Source organism: Columba livia, chromosome 1 (genome assembly GCF_036013475.1).
Source record: "Columba livia isolate bColLiv1 breed racing homer chromosome 1, bColLiv1.pat.W.v2, whole genome shotgun sequence".
In the NCBI taxonomy this organism is placed as follows: Eukaryota; Metazoa; Chordata; class Aves; order Columbiformes; family Columbidae; genus Columba; species Columba livia.
Window position 1 is genome coordinate 16,111,371 of NC_088602.1, and position 15,280 is coordinate 16,126,650.

The 15,280-nt window shown below is 38.9% G+C and overlaps 1 protein-coding gene across 8 annotated transcripts in view; it reads left to right on the forward strand.

Moving 5' to 3' along the window:
• Window positions 1-15,280, forward strand: part of YAP1 (Yes1 associated transcriptional regulator) — a 90,333-nt gene that overhangs the window by 52,577 nt on the left and 22,476 nt on the right. For 4 of the 8 annotated variants that reach the window (XM_065045616.1, XM_065045350.1, XM_065045282.1 and 1 more), the window contains exon 4: window positions 3,695-3,808. The exons of the other annotated variants lie outside the window; for them this stretch is intronic. In XM_065045616.1, the coding sequence (XP_064901688.1) occupies window positions 3,695-3,808 (114 nt within the window). The remainder of the gene's footprint in view (window positions 1-3,694; window positions 3,809-15,280) is intronic. 8 annotated transcript variants of the gene reach the window in all.

Below are 15,280 nucleotides of genomic sequence, written 5' to 3' on the forward strand. Positions count from 1 at the left end.
TTGCTTTTTAGCTGCCAGCAGTGAGCTCTGCTTTGCATTCAAGACTCTGCATTCGATGGCAAAAATGATATATCGAGAAGTAAAAACTCAAAAAAATGGAGGCATGCGCCAAATAGAGACACGCACACAGACTTTTAAATTACATGTATTTGTGTTGAGCTACAGCATTATATAAATATTTAGTTACAGAGGTAGGCCTTATGAGTAGTTCTGTAAGGAAGGCTTACATTTAGAAATTGGAATCTAATTTTGTGATAACCTTGCCTTTAAAAGTACCACAGTAAATGATGAGTTCCCTAGAAGGGTTGTTTTTCCTTGTGCAGATAACTTCATAGGATTGTGAGCTTGTGGTTGTGATTGTGTTCAGTCGACTAGGAGGCATCAAACAGACCTAGTAGGAGACCAGGTCAAAGGGATATTGTTGGTACTAAATGTTTACAAAGGTTTCAAGGGGAGACTGTAAAAGTACTTGAAAGAGAGATCCTTTGGCACCCAGTAAGTAGAGAGAATCTGGCTCAAGAGGTGGCACCTGAGGTACTTGGAGGCCAACTGACTATTCATAGCCACCATACTTCTAGGGTCTATGTGTGTATTCAGTGCTTTATTTAAAAGTTTATAGAGTGTGACAGTCACTAAACAGACTGCTTTCAGCAGTAAGATCTGTCCATCACCCCCGGCCAGGTGCTTGGGCTAAATGGACTTTTGGTTGGACCCACCATGGCTGTTTTTGTACAGCATGGGCTGCAGTAACTAAAAAAAAAATTTAGAGAGAAGGTCTGAAGAGCAGCAACATAAATTAAGTCACTTAAAAACATAAGCTAATGTTGGGAATTCTTTTCCTGTTGAGCCTTTTTGGGGAAAAAAAGACATGTAATTGCACAGAAATTTTCCTAGATGCTCTGAGTGAATATGTCTGCTATTCTTCACCATGGTTTTCCATTTTTACTCCATTACCTGTAACACAGAGTTTGTTGGACAGCCAGTTACAAAATCAGACTTGAGAGACTTCTGGTTTCACAACTGCTCACAAAACCAAATAAGAATTACAGAAAGCAGTACTAATCGATTTTTGAGCTACCATTTCAACACATAGATGAGACAGCAGAAACACAAGAACACTTCTCTGGTCAGGGAAGAAAGCAACATCATGATTAACGCCAAAAGTTTCTGGAGAGAAGAGTTCTGTTTCTGCAGCCATCGATGGCACTTGGCAAGGAAGACTTGTTGCTGTGATAGCCAAGTAATCAGACAGACCTTTCCTGTCCTGTCCACAGCTGTGCATTTCATGTAGAAAGAGAACCTTGCCCAGCTTTGTCTCTAGTAAGCTAGTACTCATCAGATCACTGAATCTAATAAGCATGTTCTTCTACCAGGTAGGTGGACGGCTCAGCTCCTGGCATCCTGCTTCAAAGGCTCTTTTTCTTATTTACTACACAGGAACATGCTGGACCGGTATACACTTTACTGAATGTTCAGCAGGACTGTCACCCCAAGGCTAGTTCTGTTTTTCCTAGAGCCAGCTGGGTTTTTGGGCTTTGCAGTTCAAAAGAGAATTTCTTGCTGAGTTTCGTCTCTGAGGGATGTGTGGCTCAGGGCTCTGAGGAGAACAGTAGCGAAGGTCTGCCCACACAGCCAGGGTGTGGGCTGAGCAGCCAAGGAACATTCTTGGTTCTTCGTTGACTTCTGCACTTGGGTGATGTGGGACATGTCAATGTGCTCCTGTGTCCCAGTTTTATAAAACCAGCATCTCACTGATCAGCTGGCTGGTCTTTAAATATGGTAACAAAGTACAGGGTTCTGTGCACTTGAGCTTTCACTTCAGCATCAAAGTCCTGTTACACTGTGAATATGTTAGCGTTTATGAATGTTTTGCAGCGTTGTTGCTCTTTCTTGCCTGTTCTGTTTGCTAGCCTCTGATAAAAGCTGAGGTACTCTTGTTTCTTATATACAGCATTTAAAGCTTGTGAGTGTTAATGTTGGGAAGGAAACGTCAAATGGTTGTATCACTGTTTTTCCTCATGTGAAAACCTGTATCTCTAGTGGTGGAGTAGTGAGGTTGCTAGAAAAAGGCATAGCTTTTGGAGCCAAAATGAAAGAGTTTAGATTAGAAATGTAGTTTGCAGGGGATCTTCATAGACCACAGCAAGAAATTCTTGTCCTGGTTGTGCCTTGGGATATTAGTGGAATGCAATCGAATGGTTATTTTACTCTTTTTGACGTTGCTCCAAGAAAATCTTCTGAAATGAAGGAAACAAATCTGTCCTTCCCCCTCCAGCTTTAGACAACAAATTCTTCAACGGGAGCGTGACTTTGGGACAAAATGACAGGCAAAGAGCTAAGGTAGTTGGAACACGGATACAGTAGGTACTTCAGGCATTTATCAGGTATACACACATTTTCAGGGATATATGGGAGTCTCATGTGAAATTATGATGTTTACACATACTTACATATGATGTATCTTACATCATACAGAATGGTCTGTTAGTCCAACTCTAACAGCCAGATATGGCTTTTGCTAGTGTATTACTGTATTATGCTGAGGAAGAGTGGAAGAAGAGGTTGAAATTTGATGGCTTCCTGCAGCAGGTCTTGCTCTAATTTCTTTTACATTCTTAACATTTGTAGTGGATCTTTTGCCATATCATCTTAGGATTTTACTTAGATGTAAAGAAATACAAGTAAGATCTTCCTGAATCTAATTGAGACATCTTTAAAAGTCCATGCCTATGTGAGTATAAGAATTTTAAAAGGTACATTTGTAAAGCATCTGCCAGGTGAGATCAGATGAATTTTACTTTAAGTATAGTTTTCTGTCTAAGCAAAATACAGATGAACGTACGTGATCCTGTAGGGATGGGAATGAGTGGTTTATGAACTGTATAGTGACAAAAGGTGGTTTTCTTGAAAGCCACTGTTTGGAACATGAGGGAAACACACCTCAAGACTTTGTGTTCAGACACTGGCTCTGGAGTCCAGAACACCATCACCTCCCTCCTTTTTACTGTTCCCTGAGTGCCGGTGTCCCCGCCTGTGCCCCCCGCTCGCAGGGCCGTAGCGCTGCTGCTGTGGCACCGTGTCTGTGTCTGCTCCTGGTGTGCTCTTACCTTTGCTTTTTCGTTGCTTGTTCACCTCCTGTTCTTCAGGTCTGCATTTTTGCTTGCTTAAGCCTTTAATGCTTTCACAGAAAGTTACGGTATGAGATAAATGGAAAATTAGTTTTGTCACTTTTTGAATTGTTTGTGAAAGGCAAAGGAGTGTTTCAGTACCTTGTGTTACCTGGTTGCTGCTGCTGGGCCTTAACCACCAGATGAACTTGCCTGTGAAAGGTAGATTATCTCTGCTTTCATTCTTTTTCCTGGTGCTCATGCTGGTTTCATTCTGGCAGGCTTGACTTATTGCTGGTTTCATACTATAGCGCTATAGCAAAAGAAGGTGTCAAAAGCATATGAAAGCATGCAAACAAGTTATGAAATTAAACTCCAAATCCTGAAGCAAAATTATAGAAGTGCTTTCTGTTCTTTGATTTCCCACCCACCACTTCTTTGCCCTTATCCCAGAAATGTTAGACATGAGCTTGAAACTCTTCTGTTTCATGTACTGTTATATATGTAAAATGTTGGAATTTTTTTTAGATCAATTTCAGCTGGAGCAAACAAGAGCCCGCCATCAACTCCTTCCTTCTATATTGCAGGCCCACTCCCCGATGGATGGGAACAAGCTATGACCCAGGATGGAGAAATTTACTACATAAACCATAAGAACAAGACCACATCTTGGCTAGACCCAAGGCTTGACCCACGCTTTGGTAAAAGTTCATCTCGCTTCAGAATTTTTGATCCGCTTCAGTTCAATCAGCTTTAATTTTGCAGGCATATTTTGAACACTTTTTGTAGTACAATTAAAATATATTTTAATTTGAATTATAGAGACCTTATTTAAATAATTATTTAAAGGATTAGCATATAGCCTGTAGAAGTGTTTGCCACTGAAGTTTCTAATGCGAGGGGTTGGGATTTTGCCATGTGATCCATACAGTTCCAAAAATTGATGGCGTTCAGGAATCTGGAGACAGTTTCAGCCAAGCTCACTCTTCCCTTTAAAATTGCACAACTTTACAACAGAAGAATCTTTACATTCCCAAGCAAATATTTACTTTCCTTCGCACTTTCCGAAAGAAGGCATTGGCAAATGATAATTAATGCTGCTTAAATGCACTTGAAACTTATACCAGCTTATAATTCCAGCTTGTCACAGTGATGATCATGACAAAACTGTATGTTCTAAACGATATGGAGAGAAAGGATTAGCTTTATTGTTTCTATTTTAATAATCTATCTGTGGGGTAAAGACTATGTAATATTGGAAACAGAGATAGTAACTTAAATCAGTGATCCCAAGATCTAATGTAAAAATATAACAAAATAGAACTCTATCTCGTGTTTTGTAGTGGTTTTGAGCTATATGAAAAGCAGAACTGCAAACATTGCAATAAAACATTGGCACTGGTGACTATGAATAGCAATAGCGTATAATATTAAGAGACTCCAAACTAGTTTTAGATTGTCCAAGTGATTGTTCTCATGTATTTAAGGTGACATTACAACTTCAGTTTCTGTATAAAGCCATGACCCGTGTGTGAAAGCTTTATTAGCTGTATTAATTTGCCCTTGATTTGTTTTCCCAATAACTTGCTGTTTTCAGCTCCTTTGGATTTCAGTTATTTTTCCAAAGCCGTGGAAAAAACAGTAGAAGTGGGGAAAAAAAAAAAAAAAAAAAAAAAAAAAAAAAAAAAAAAAAAAGAAAAAAAAGAAGAGATCATTGTGGTTTTCAGGCTTTAGTTTTGGACTTGGTGCAACTAAATGAAAACAGTGTGCAGATCACTGAGTAGGTCAGGCTGAGGGGATACAAAGCCTTTGAAGCTTTACAGGGGTTGACCTAACAACAACTGTGGGCCCCTTTTGGGAGAGGCATTAACTCCATGAATGCCATGTAAACACAGAGCTGCGGAACTCAACAGCCGCTTGTTCTGTTTTGTTTTTCCGGAATGGCTGTTAGAAATTTCGGCATTTTTGTTTTGTAGGCTTGAGTGCCTACTTAAAACTTCTCTTTGCTCTTACGCAGAGCACCAGGTTGTCACACTTTGTTTATAAACCGCTCACCAGTTTGTAGACAGGTCGAACCACTGTGCAGCTCGAGCCCAAAGGTGGGGCGTATATTGAAGGTTGTCAGCCCTGGCAGATGTCCATGCTGGCTTTGGCACCAGCCAGAGCTGCAGACCTGTTTGCCTGTTGCAAGAGGAGTGTGTGGGTAATTTGCAACCTCACAATTACTTAATATGTGAATAAGGCTGAAAAGGAAGCAGTCATTTGGAAAACCAGTGTTGCCTTTTGCAGTTAAAAGGGGCAGGTCAATTATATTTACTGAAGTAATCTTTCAGGGTATGTATTTTTCTTTTCTTCATATTACTTTATAGTTTCCAATGATAAGCTGGAATTAAAAAGGTGTGGAAATGACAGAGGTTATGAGTGAGATGAATCTTGTTTTTCTCAGAACTGTGGTACTCCTGTAACTAGTATGGTCTAACTGTAAGGGCAAAAGCTACGTGCCCTGTGCATACTGAAGCTTCATCAATTGTTAAAGCTGTGCATTTAAACTGAAAGAAGTTAGAAATGTCAAAAAGGCTGCATAAGGGTTTCTTGCTGCATAGCTTCCCTTTTTGGGCCCACTGCGTATGTGTATCCCAGACAGGCTTGAGTACATGCCAAGGCTCTTTATTTTGTGGTTGGACTTTTAATCTGTTCCAGACCTTTTCAGTCAAAGAGCTCAAGTGTAACTGAAAGGGGCAGGAAAGGAAAAAAAAAGAGGCATGTGGACTCTTCTGATCTAGAGTGACGGCAAATAGAGACAAGCTGCTAGCTGCTGTGGAGCTTGACGGAGTTTTCCTTGAAATCTTAAATTGTGCGCGTTGTATTGTGGTTTATGTTTTCATCATTTGAGCCAAGAAAATACAGAATCTTATTCCTGTTGCTTTCTCACTTGTGACCTCCTTAAGTCACTCCAGGAAAGAAGAAAATCTGTTTGACAGAGCTAAATTACTGAGTCTTGCATTTATTTATCATGTGGAGATCCTCAACAAATACATGCTGTGCCCCTAAATAGCATGTGAATGACTCAGAAGTTTACCTTTCTGTGCTTAATATAGGCTGAAAATCCTGTTGGTTTGGGGGTTTTTTTGTGGTTCTCCCTCCACCCCGAGGATCACCATATGCTTTTCTATCACTGTGTTTTAATAAAAGGGCTTGGTTTTCACTATCTTTCGACTGCTAACACTTTCGCAAGCAATGCTATGTGAATTCATCTTTTGATTATTACAGTGATACTAATATTGCTTGAAAACGAAGGAGAAATTAATTTCTTCCTTGATAGTGCCACTTCCACCAATCTGAAGAGCCATTGAAACGGTTGAATGGTATGTGCAAACATACTCTTCTGTTCCAGTGTTCAGAAACAGAAGGTTTGAAGGGTCTTTGTCATTATTGCTTCTGACTTCCCAGCTTCCAGGGAGACAGCCCTTAAGTCTCTGTCTGTTCCTCATCAGATGGAAGCTTTGCATTCATCTTTATTTTCTCTAGTAGGTGTGCATATACCTTGGTTTGTTTTTTTGTCTGTAAGTAGTGCTGGGAATTTTCCATGAATGTGGCTAGAAAAGAAAGAGGAAGGAAGATCAGTTTGAAGAAATTGTTTTAGGCGGCAGACCTACTGACTGACCTGGTAATGGGAATTTGGGTATTGCATTCTTGCTATTAGACAAAAAATAAAAGGGGGCTTTTAATATGGATTCTTTCTTGAAGCAGACTTTTAAGACTAATGCATCAGATAGGGGCCCCTGTTAAAATACCCAGCTTGGTGTAGACTGGGTCTAAAACCTGAGTGCTCCAAATTGAAGATAAAAACTTTCTTCCATGACTCAGATCTAACATCTTTATAGTGGCTTTGAGGTCTTCAGCTACACAACTTAAACAACAGTGAAGTCATCTTGTGCCTCAGATATTGATCCTCCAAGTTTACATATTTGACTTCAGAATAGTTTTGCGTTACAATAATTCACAGACTTTAAAATCTAGGAAAGAACTAACTATGAAAGGAGGGTCTTTTCATGCACAGGAAATAGGGGGATCCTTAGGCCTGTGTCAGCAGGATCCTTTGTCTAGCAGAGCATCTGGTACAAACATGCTGTCCTACCTTCTTAGTGCCTTTGCAGACCTTGGAATAAGGGGCTTCAAATTACTTTTGAATTTATTAAGGTTATTTCTTTACAAGAATTGAACTGTCAGGTTGAGCTTGTGTGTTTTCAACTGTTTTATGCTTTACCAGTTTCTGCTATTGTCCATTGGTCATTCTTCACAAATCTTACTGGTTTTCTTAAGCCTTGCAGATAAGTTAATATGTTTTCTTGATTGTCAAAGACTGTCTGGGTAGGAAACAGGTCAGCTATGCATTCTAAGTGGCTGCAGTTAGTGAAGTAGAACAACATCTGCTTTTGCTATAAAATTAAATTTCCTAGAACCAATTGAAGCTTGGAATTGTTCAGCTTTATTGCTACAAGTTTCCAAGAATTGGCTTTTGTATCAAATACCATTAAAGGGATTTTGACTCTTATTTAAGTTTGCAGATGATATGACTTGTTTTTGAAATGCAACTTAAAATAACTTGCCTTTTGAGGATACTTGATTTGTTAAATTCGGGGAAGGCACAGTGGACTGGAAGTGGGAAAATACCAGAAACTGGCAGCCGCTGGATGTCTGTGTGTCTGTTGGGTTAATGTAAGTCTTGTGTTTAAACCAAAGTACTCCATTAGAGTAGTCAGACAAGTCTGTCTGCAGGAATTGGAGTAAAACAAGATACTGTTTCAGCTTTCTTGCTATTTTATGCCAGACTTCAGTTTTACAGGTTTGTTACTAGTGATCATACCAGTGCTACACACACCCGGCATTTTTCCTTTTGTTCTTTCAAGTGTCGGAGCTGCCATATGGGATATGAAGTGAAAGATGTGACCTCAGATTGAAATCTTTGCCATGACTTCATTTTTATGACTCCCACTTAGAGATTATATTAACTTTTTTATTTAAGTTCTGTGTGAGTTTTGGATGAGAGGGAAAGCAAGGCAAGACTGGGTTTCATTTGTTACGGAAAGTGCCATAGGGGCTCTGTGCACAGTAGCTGCTTCAACTACACAAGCAGGAAAAGGAATAAAAGTGATGATAACAGTAGGAGTATAGAGGATGAACATCAGGATTTTCTGCTTCCTTTATTTTGTAATGTTAAGATAATTTTACCTTTGAAATAATGAAAAGGGCTTGTTTAGAAATACTGAAGTAAAATGCACCTGTAGACCTCATTGAAACATGTATTTATTATTTCCATTAAGAACAACAACAAAACACAACAACGACAATGCCAACCTTACAACAAACTTGAAATGCACTTAAAAGCTTAAGCTTCAGAGAGTCTGCTAATTTTTAAGTATTGGAAGTGAAAAGGCAGCATTCCGTAGTGTTGTTTTCTTATCCCTTACCTATCTAGCACTTTGTTTAATTTGAGTTCTTTCAAATTAATTTGTAGGAGCCTTGCCAGAAGCAGATTTGTGAAAGAGATAGAACTAGAACCCAAGACTGGAAAATGGGGTTTTTTGACCTTTGTCTGGTCAAAAAAAAGCCCAGGCCTTGTGTCTGGCCACAATGACATTTCAGATGGTGTTAAGTTCCAGATCTGCCTTCCATTTTTGCACAAAAGCAGGACATGAATCACAGTTGGTTTTGATCTCCAGATTCAATGGCATATCCTCTTTACATGCTCTCTAAACCAAAGTGGATTTGACTTATCTGAAAGGTCTCTTGGTACTGGATTTTTCATTTACTTGTCTCTGTTTTTCCAGAACAGTTTCAGGAGGTCACTCAGGATGGGGAAGAGACTTCTGTATTTGGGTATGTGTGTAGGTGGAGCAGCATCAGTTTTCAGTGAACCACTGACTTGTGTCAGGGTGAGCTCATTGCAAAACTGCAAAGGCAGATGAAATTTCCTTGGTGGGCATCCTTTTGTAATAGGGGATGCTGCCCTTAAGGTATAAATATCAGTGAGTGAAATCTTGTTTTGTTCGAAAGAAGGATGTATTTAGACCTCTTTACTATACAGCATTCACTGAAGAAATCATTAGATCTCTCCATAAGTATTGTGTAAGGATGCAGTTATCTGCTCAACGTAGAGTGTGTATATACTTATAAAAAGGTGGAAAAAAACACTTTTATTAAGAGCTCATCAAGACAGTAGGTTTGTGTGAGTTTATACCTGTTTTGGGTTTTGTTTTGTTTTCAGAATAATTTAATCCTGTTCAAGACAGGAGATTTGTGGGTAGTGGTGTCTTTATGCCAGTAAAAACAACGTGTTCTTCCAGTGTTGTGCTAGAACAGCTGCGACCCAAAGAAAACTGCGCTCCTAATAGGGTTATTTTTTCCACCATAACCTTCTAACACCACGGTTTGCATGTCTCTGTTAATGGGCTTACTACGTTAAAAATTGAAGGTGCGTAATTTTGAATATATAGTTAATTATCTGTAATCTAAACATAGGTGTACACACAATAATTATACACTGTATATCTAGTAATATATAATCTAAAATTCAAAGAAGCGTCAGCTTTTTTCCTTCTTGAATTCAATCGTGTCAAGCCTTGATTTCAGTTGCCTATATAGGAAAAACAATTTTGCTCTGTTGCTTGCAATATACTGTTGATTTTATTTTCGTTTTTTGTAATTCCATGGGCTTATGACAGACTAAAAAAAAATGCAGATGAGCACATGTGTATAGACAAGGTTTGTTCCCCCAAAATAAATTGAAAAAAAAAAAAAAATTGAAATTGAAAATGCATTTAAAAAAAAAAAAAGCTTTTGTATTATTTTATAAGAAATTATACAGAAGCTTGTGTTTTGGCCTAATTAACCCAGGAAGTATTATGGGGTTATCAAGCAGTGACACTGTTTGCAGCTAATACCCTTATGTACAGTGTTTGCTGATTAAACTTTGGTCTAAAATGTGGACTAGCTTTGATTAAATGTATTTTTCCAGATATTGGGTGGACAGACATGGGGCCTTGATGAGCTCAGAGTCCTGCTCTTTCTGTAGTCTTCGGTGTTTCATAGATACCATTTAGACTTAGATTACATTAATTGAGGTTTCTTCTTATAATCTGTCCTATGCAGTGTGAGCTACATAGTTCTCCTGTAGTACTAAGACTTACGCTGTCAGTTCCATTCTGTATGAAGATTTAAAAATAAGTTAAATATTTAAGAAAATGTTTAGACTTCCAAAATTAAAATTGGTTTCTCTTTAAAGAATGGAACATGCATTGTTTTATAGACATGCACTGAGCAGAAGTTTCTTTTATAGCTATGTTACTGCTGAATCTCTTTTCTATTTGCTTTTCTGGCTGGCCAGAATATTTCAGTTCTTCTGAAACTGGCTCACATTGAGCGAAAATGCTCTCTGAATATTGCTATTGACTTGTATGAAGACAAAAGTCAGATCCATGAACAACTGCAACAGAATTTTATTCCAGTTTAATTTCTGATGTGTTAAGTGTCTGTCTGGGGACAGTATAGAGTCTTAGTGGTGGTCGATCAATCCAGCTATTGCGCCTTTGCATTTTAGGATACAGAGCAACTACTAAAAGCAATGACAGCTTTATCAAAGACAGCAAAAAAACTGTTTCATTTATGTTGCTTGAACCAATAGGTACCATAGTGATAGAATAACAAAAAGAAAAATATTAATTTCATTTGAAATCAAGTAACTGAGAAATGCAGAGTAATCAATCTGTAGTTTGGACATGCTTCTGTAATCATTGGATATATCTTGTTTTAACCAAGAGTCCAGGTCAGGAGCGTGGGAATATTTCTTTTACCTGACTTAAGATGCTAAGATTGGTTTGTACACTTAGGACAGCGAAATGAGCCCAGGGAACAGTCTGTTTCAGGTTTCCCCCTCACTTTTAAGCTCCAGGATTCTCAGAGTAACCAGAGGCTGAAACCAGTGGAATATTTATTGTCCTAATTTTTAGGTTCTTTTATAGGAGCAGCATTATTAAACTGCATCTGGGATTTTGTTAACGTAGTATAGCAATGCATTATAAAGAATGCACTCCAGAAGCATGACATGTATCCCGGTTAAACAACAAATTGTTGTACCAAGCCTCTCTAAAAAAGCCACTTGGAACAAGTTTTTATTACTTCCGAGACTCATTCTTTCAAATCGTGCTGGTAAGTTTTTTTTTTTTCTTCACAGCTCTTTTCAATTTAATCAAAGAGGATTTTTGCCTTTGTTGCCATGCTGCAAACAGGCACCATTCAGAAACCTGGCCATAGCCAAAAATGGTGCACAAAAACCAACGAGTTTACAAATGAAGCTGAAGGGAACAAGTATTCTTTTTCAATACCCTCGGTGAAAACATTGATTGTTATTGTTAAGAGCAGTAAGTTCAAGCAGTAAGTATGTTCAGATCCTGAGCTTTTTTTGTTGTAGTTTGAACATAAAAATAACATCTTTAAATTTGCAGATGAGAATTAGTTCTGAAGGCTGAAATGATGACTGCAGAACTGTCAGACGTGGAGCTGTGTCTGTTGCTCGTTGGAGCGCTGCTCTGCGGCTCCGTGCAGGGAGAGCTGCCCTGGGCCCATCGCATCCTGGCAGGGAATTCGCCTTGGATGTTCGAATTGTTAACAATCTGCTGGCCTTTTCTCTCCAGCACCCATGGTTGGCTTGTTGTTAGTTGGTTTTTTCCTTATTTTTTACCTTAAAGCAGTCTAAACTATTTTTTAGACATCAGTCTAAACCTTTTTCAGAAACTGTTACCTGCTATGGTACAAAACAGGGATTTTGCTCTTGGGTTTGGACAGTAGAAAATTCAATACGTAATATTTGAAGACCACTAATTCTTTATTCTCAAAAGCATATTGCAGCTATTATAATTGACCGTACTCTGCCGATTGTGAAGCTAAGCCATATTATAGGACAGCAAGATCTTTTTTACTGTGTTAAGTTGCCCGTGTTTTTTAACTTGTCTGCCCCTCCTCCTCCTCCCTCAAATCCCCTCTTCTAGAAACAAAGACGTGTTTGTTCCTTCTCTGCCTGTGAGGTCTCTGCAGCCTCCTCTGTGTGGGTGCAGAGCCCCTTATTTAAACGCTTTCCATACCCGTGGAAGGTAAAGCACGGGATGCATCAGAAAACTGATAAGTCACAACTCTAATAGGTAAATGAAGCTCTTTGCCTTTGAATTCAAAGTGCTTTGAAGGAGCTGTGCATGTCAGGATCATCACAAACTCATGAGGTGTGGGGAAAAATAAAATACGCTTATCTGAGATCACACTGATAAGCATATTCTTTAGAGTGCAGATTTCTGTCATCATGTCCTCAGTAAAGTAATGGAGAATTGAGAATAAAACTTTTAAATCCTCTTTTTTTCCTGTCACTCGAAACAAGATGTGTTTTCCCTCTTTTCATTAAATATTGTGTTGGAAAATATAGAAAATGTCATTTTTCTGCTTCCCTTGAAGATAGCACACTTGTATAATCAGCCAAGATGGCTGAAAATCATTCAGTGTTATACTGTTGGGTTTTTTTTTTTCATTGGTTCTTCACTGGGGGATGTTGTTCAATCAGTAAAATTCAGTTAGCAACATCATCTTTGAATGTGCAAACTTCTAGTTTAAACAGTTAGAAGGAGTTTCCTTACATGAAAAGCATCTCCATGATCTGTTTTGAGGACAGTTTAAAATCTTGTTTGAAGTCTTTTGCACTTGCATTCTTGAAATAGTAAAAATGCTCAGAAAAATCCTTTAAATGGATTCCTGAATAAGAATTTAGAATCTAGGTTTTTTGGTTCAGTTTCTGAAGAGTTACCAAACCATATAATTACATTTCCCCCCCCTATACTCATTGGTGAATGTTAAGTATGCACTGAAGTCTCAGTATCTTACAATATTCCTGTTTTAGATACACTTTCAGTTAGAAACATTGTTTTCAAAATTGACATTAGAAGTCATTTTAGAGGGATCTAGTTTGGTGGAATGACATGGAAAACATCAGACAAACATGAGTTGTTTCTTACAGTTTTAATTGCTAAGTCAGGAGATGGAAAGAGCAAAGCAAACTGTGATCAGAGAGAAAGGGGATAATAAAAGCAGCTGTCAGAAAGATACAGGTATATAAAATATAAGGAACTTGGCATGAGAGGGAAAGTATTTTCAAAGCTGCATAGTAGTGGAAAAGGGGCCTAGGGAAGTATTACTTGTATGGTGCATGCAGGAAAAACAATTTCATAATATGTTAATAATATGAAAGTGTGTTAGTGATATTGCACTTAAGTGTTTAACTAAGGTTAGAAATTGTTCAATGTCTACGAGGTTGTCTGCAATGTAACTTGGCTCTGAGCTGCTGAGACAGGGACTCCGAAACCATGATTGTACCATTGGAGACTAGACCACAGATGTGGCCTTTTTAACCTAAAGAAATTGACATTCTTCAGCTTTGGGTACTTAGTTTTTACAAGCTAGATATTTTGCTTTTAACTGAGCTGTGTTTCTTGCAGGTGATGGTAATTTTCTAACCTTTGTCCCTTTTTACTCTCCACTGTAAGTAACCTTCCGTCTTGTTTAATAGCAGGGTTTGGGCCCTGGAACTTCGGAAGGGTAGCACGGACTTTTGCTTGAGTTGCAGAATTAGCCAGCAGCAGGAGAAGGTGGTTGTTTCTGTTGTCCCCTAGTAACTCCTTCATTGTCTGCTTTTAAGGTGAAAGAGAGTGAGATAATAAAAGCAAAAGGTATGGTCCTGGTTACAGCCTTAATAGGATTCTGGGTAAAAAGAGATAAAGCAGGAGATATGTTCCCCAGTCCAGCAGTGTCACGTCTGGCTGGGCCGCTGCCTTTTTGCATTGCCCTCTCTAGCTTCAGCTCCACCTGGTTCCATAAATGCAGGTAATCTAATGGCTGTCAGTCTGCCAGCAGAGGTTGTCCAGTGGAGGCCCTGGAGCTTGTCACTACAGATCACTGCTCACATCACCTTATTGTGTGGCCTTTCAGTACTTAGAAGGGGCCTGTAAGAAAAATGGGAACACACTTTAGCAGGACCTGTTGTGACAGGACAAGGGGTGATGGTTTTAAACTAGAAGAGGGGAGATTCAGGCTAGACATGAGGAAGAAATTTTTTTGTGATGGGGGTGGTAAAACCCTGGCGTGGGTTTCCCGGAGAGGTGGTGGATGAACCATCCCTGGAGACATCCCAGGCCAGGCAGGACGGGGCTCTGAGCAACCTGATCTGGTTGAAGAGGTTCCTGCTCATTGCAGGAGGTTGGACCAGATGAGCTTTGAAGGTCCCTTCCAACCCAAACTGTTCTGTGATTCTATGATCAGCTGTTTGATTTTAAGCTTTAATCCACAGCAGTGTCATCTTCTCACCATTTTTTCCCCACTGGGTCAGGATGGGACTTGCAGGTTGGAGTTGAACCTCCAGTCCTTTTTATTCACCCTGTTTCTATTTGGTATTGGGATTCAGTTTCTATTCCTACTTCACCTGTTCACTTACCATTACAGGAAGTTTTATCTTATTTGTAATTGCATGTATGAAGCTCTCTCATGAGTAACTATATAAAAGACTATTTCAAATTACTTCAAGTTGTTTGATGCTTCATCCTATATTGACGTGACTCATGAAAATGGGACCCACCTGTCCAATTAGACTGTTGACTCTGTGCAGGACCTATGGAGTAGTTGAAAGGTAGACCAGAGAGTTGAGTCTGTAACTGCTTTTGACTTGTTTGTTTTCTATTCTAACTCCAGTGAGCATATGGTGTTTCTTCTTCATATGTTACCTCTCAGTGGAAAGATGAGCTGTGGCAAGGTGAAAAGGGAGCAAGGCTGTGAAGCACCAGCCATTTTTACTGCTGTTATGAGATAAATATATTTAGGCTTTCTTGGAATAGAAGAAAAGCACTACTTTACCTCAAGGTGAACATTCGAAAGACAGTAGAGATGGAAAGGCTTTTCAGAGAATAGATGATATAGATACTTTATGACATAACTCTCCTTTTGTGTGATAGTTAAAGTGTTAGTGTTCCAGGGATCTTCTACACATGACGAAAATATTAATTTGTACTAATACAACGGGTGATTTTCTTTGCACCAAATCAGCCTGTCATCCTATAAGAAGCTCACTCCTTTTGTTTTTTCTT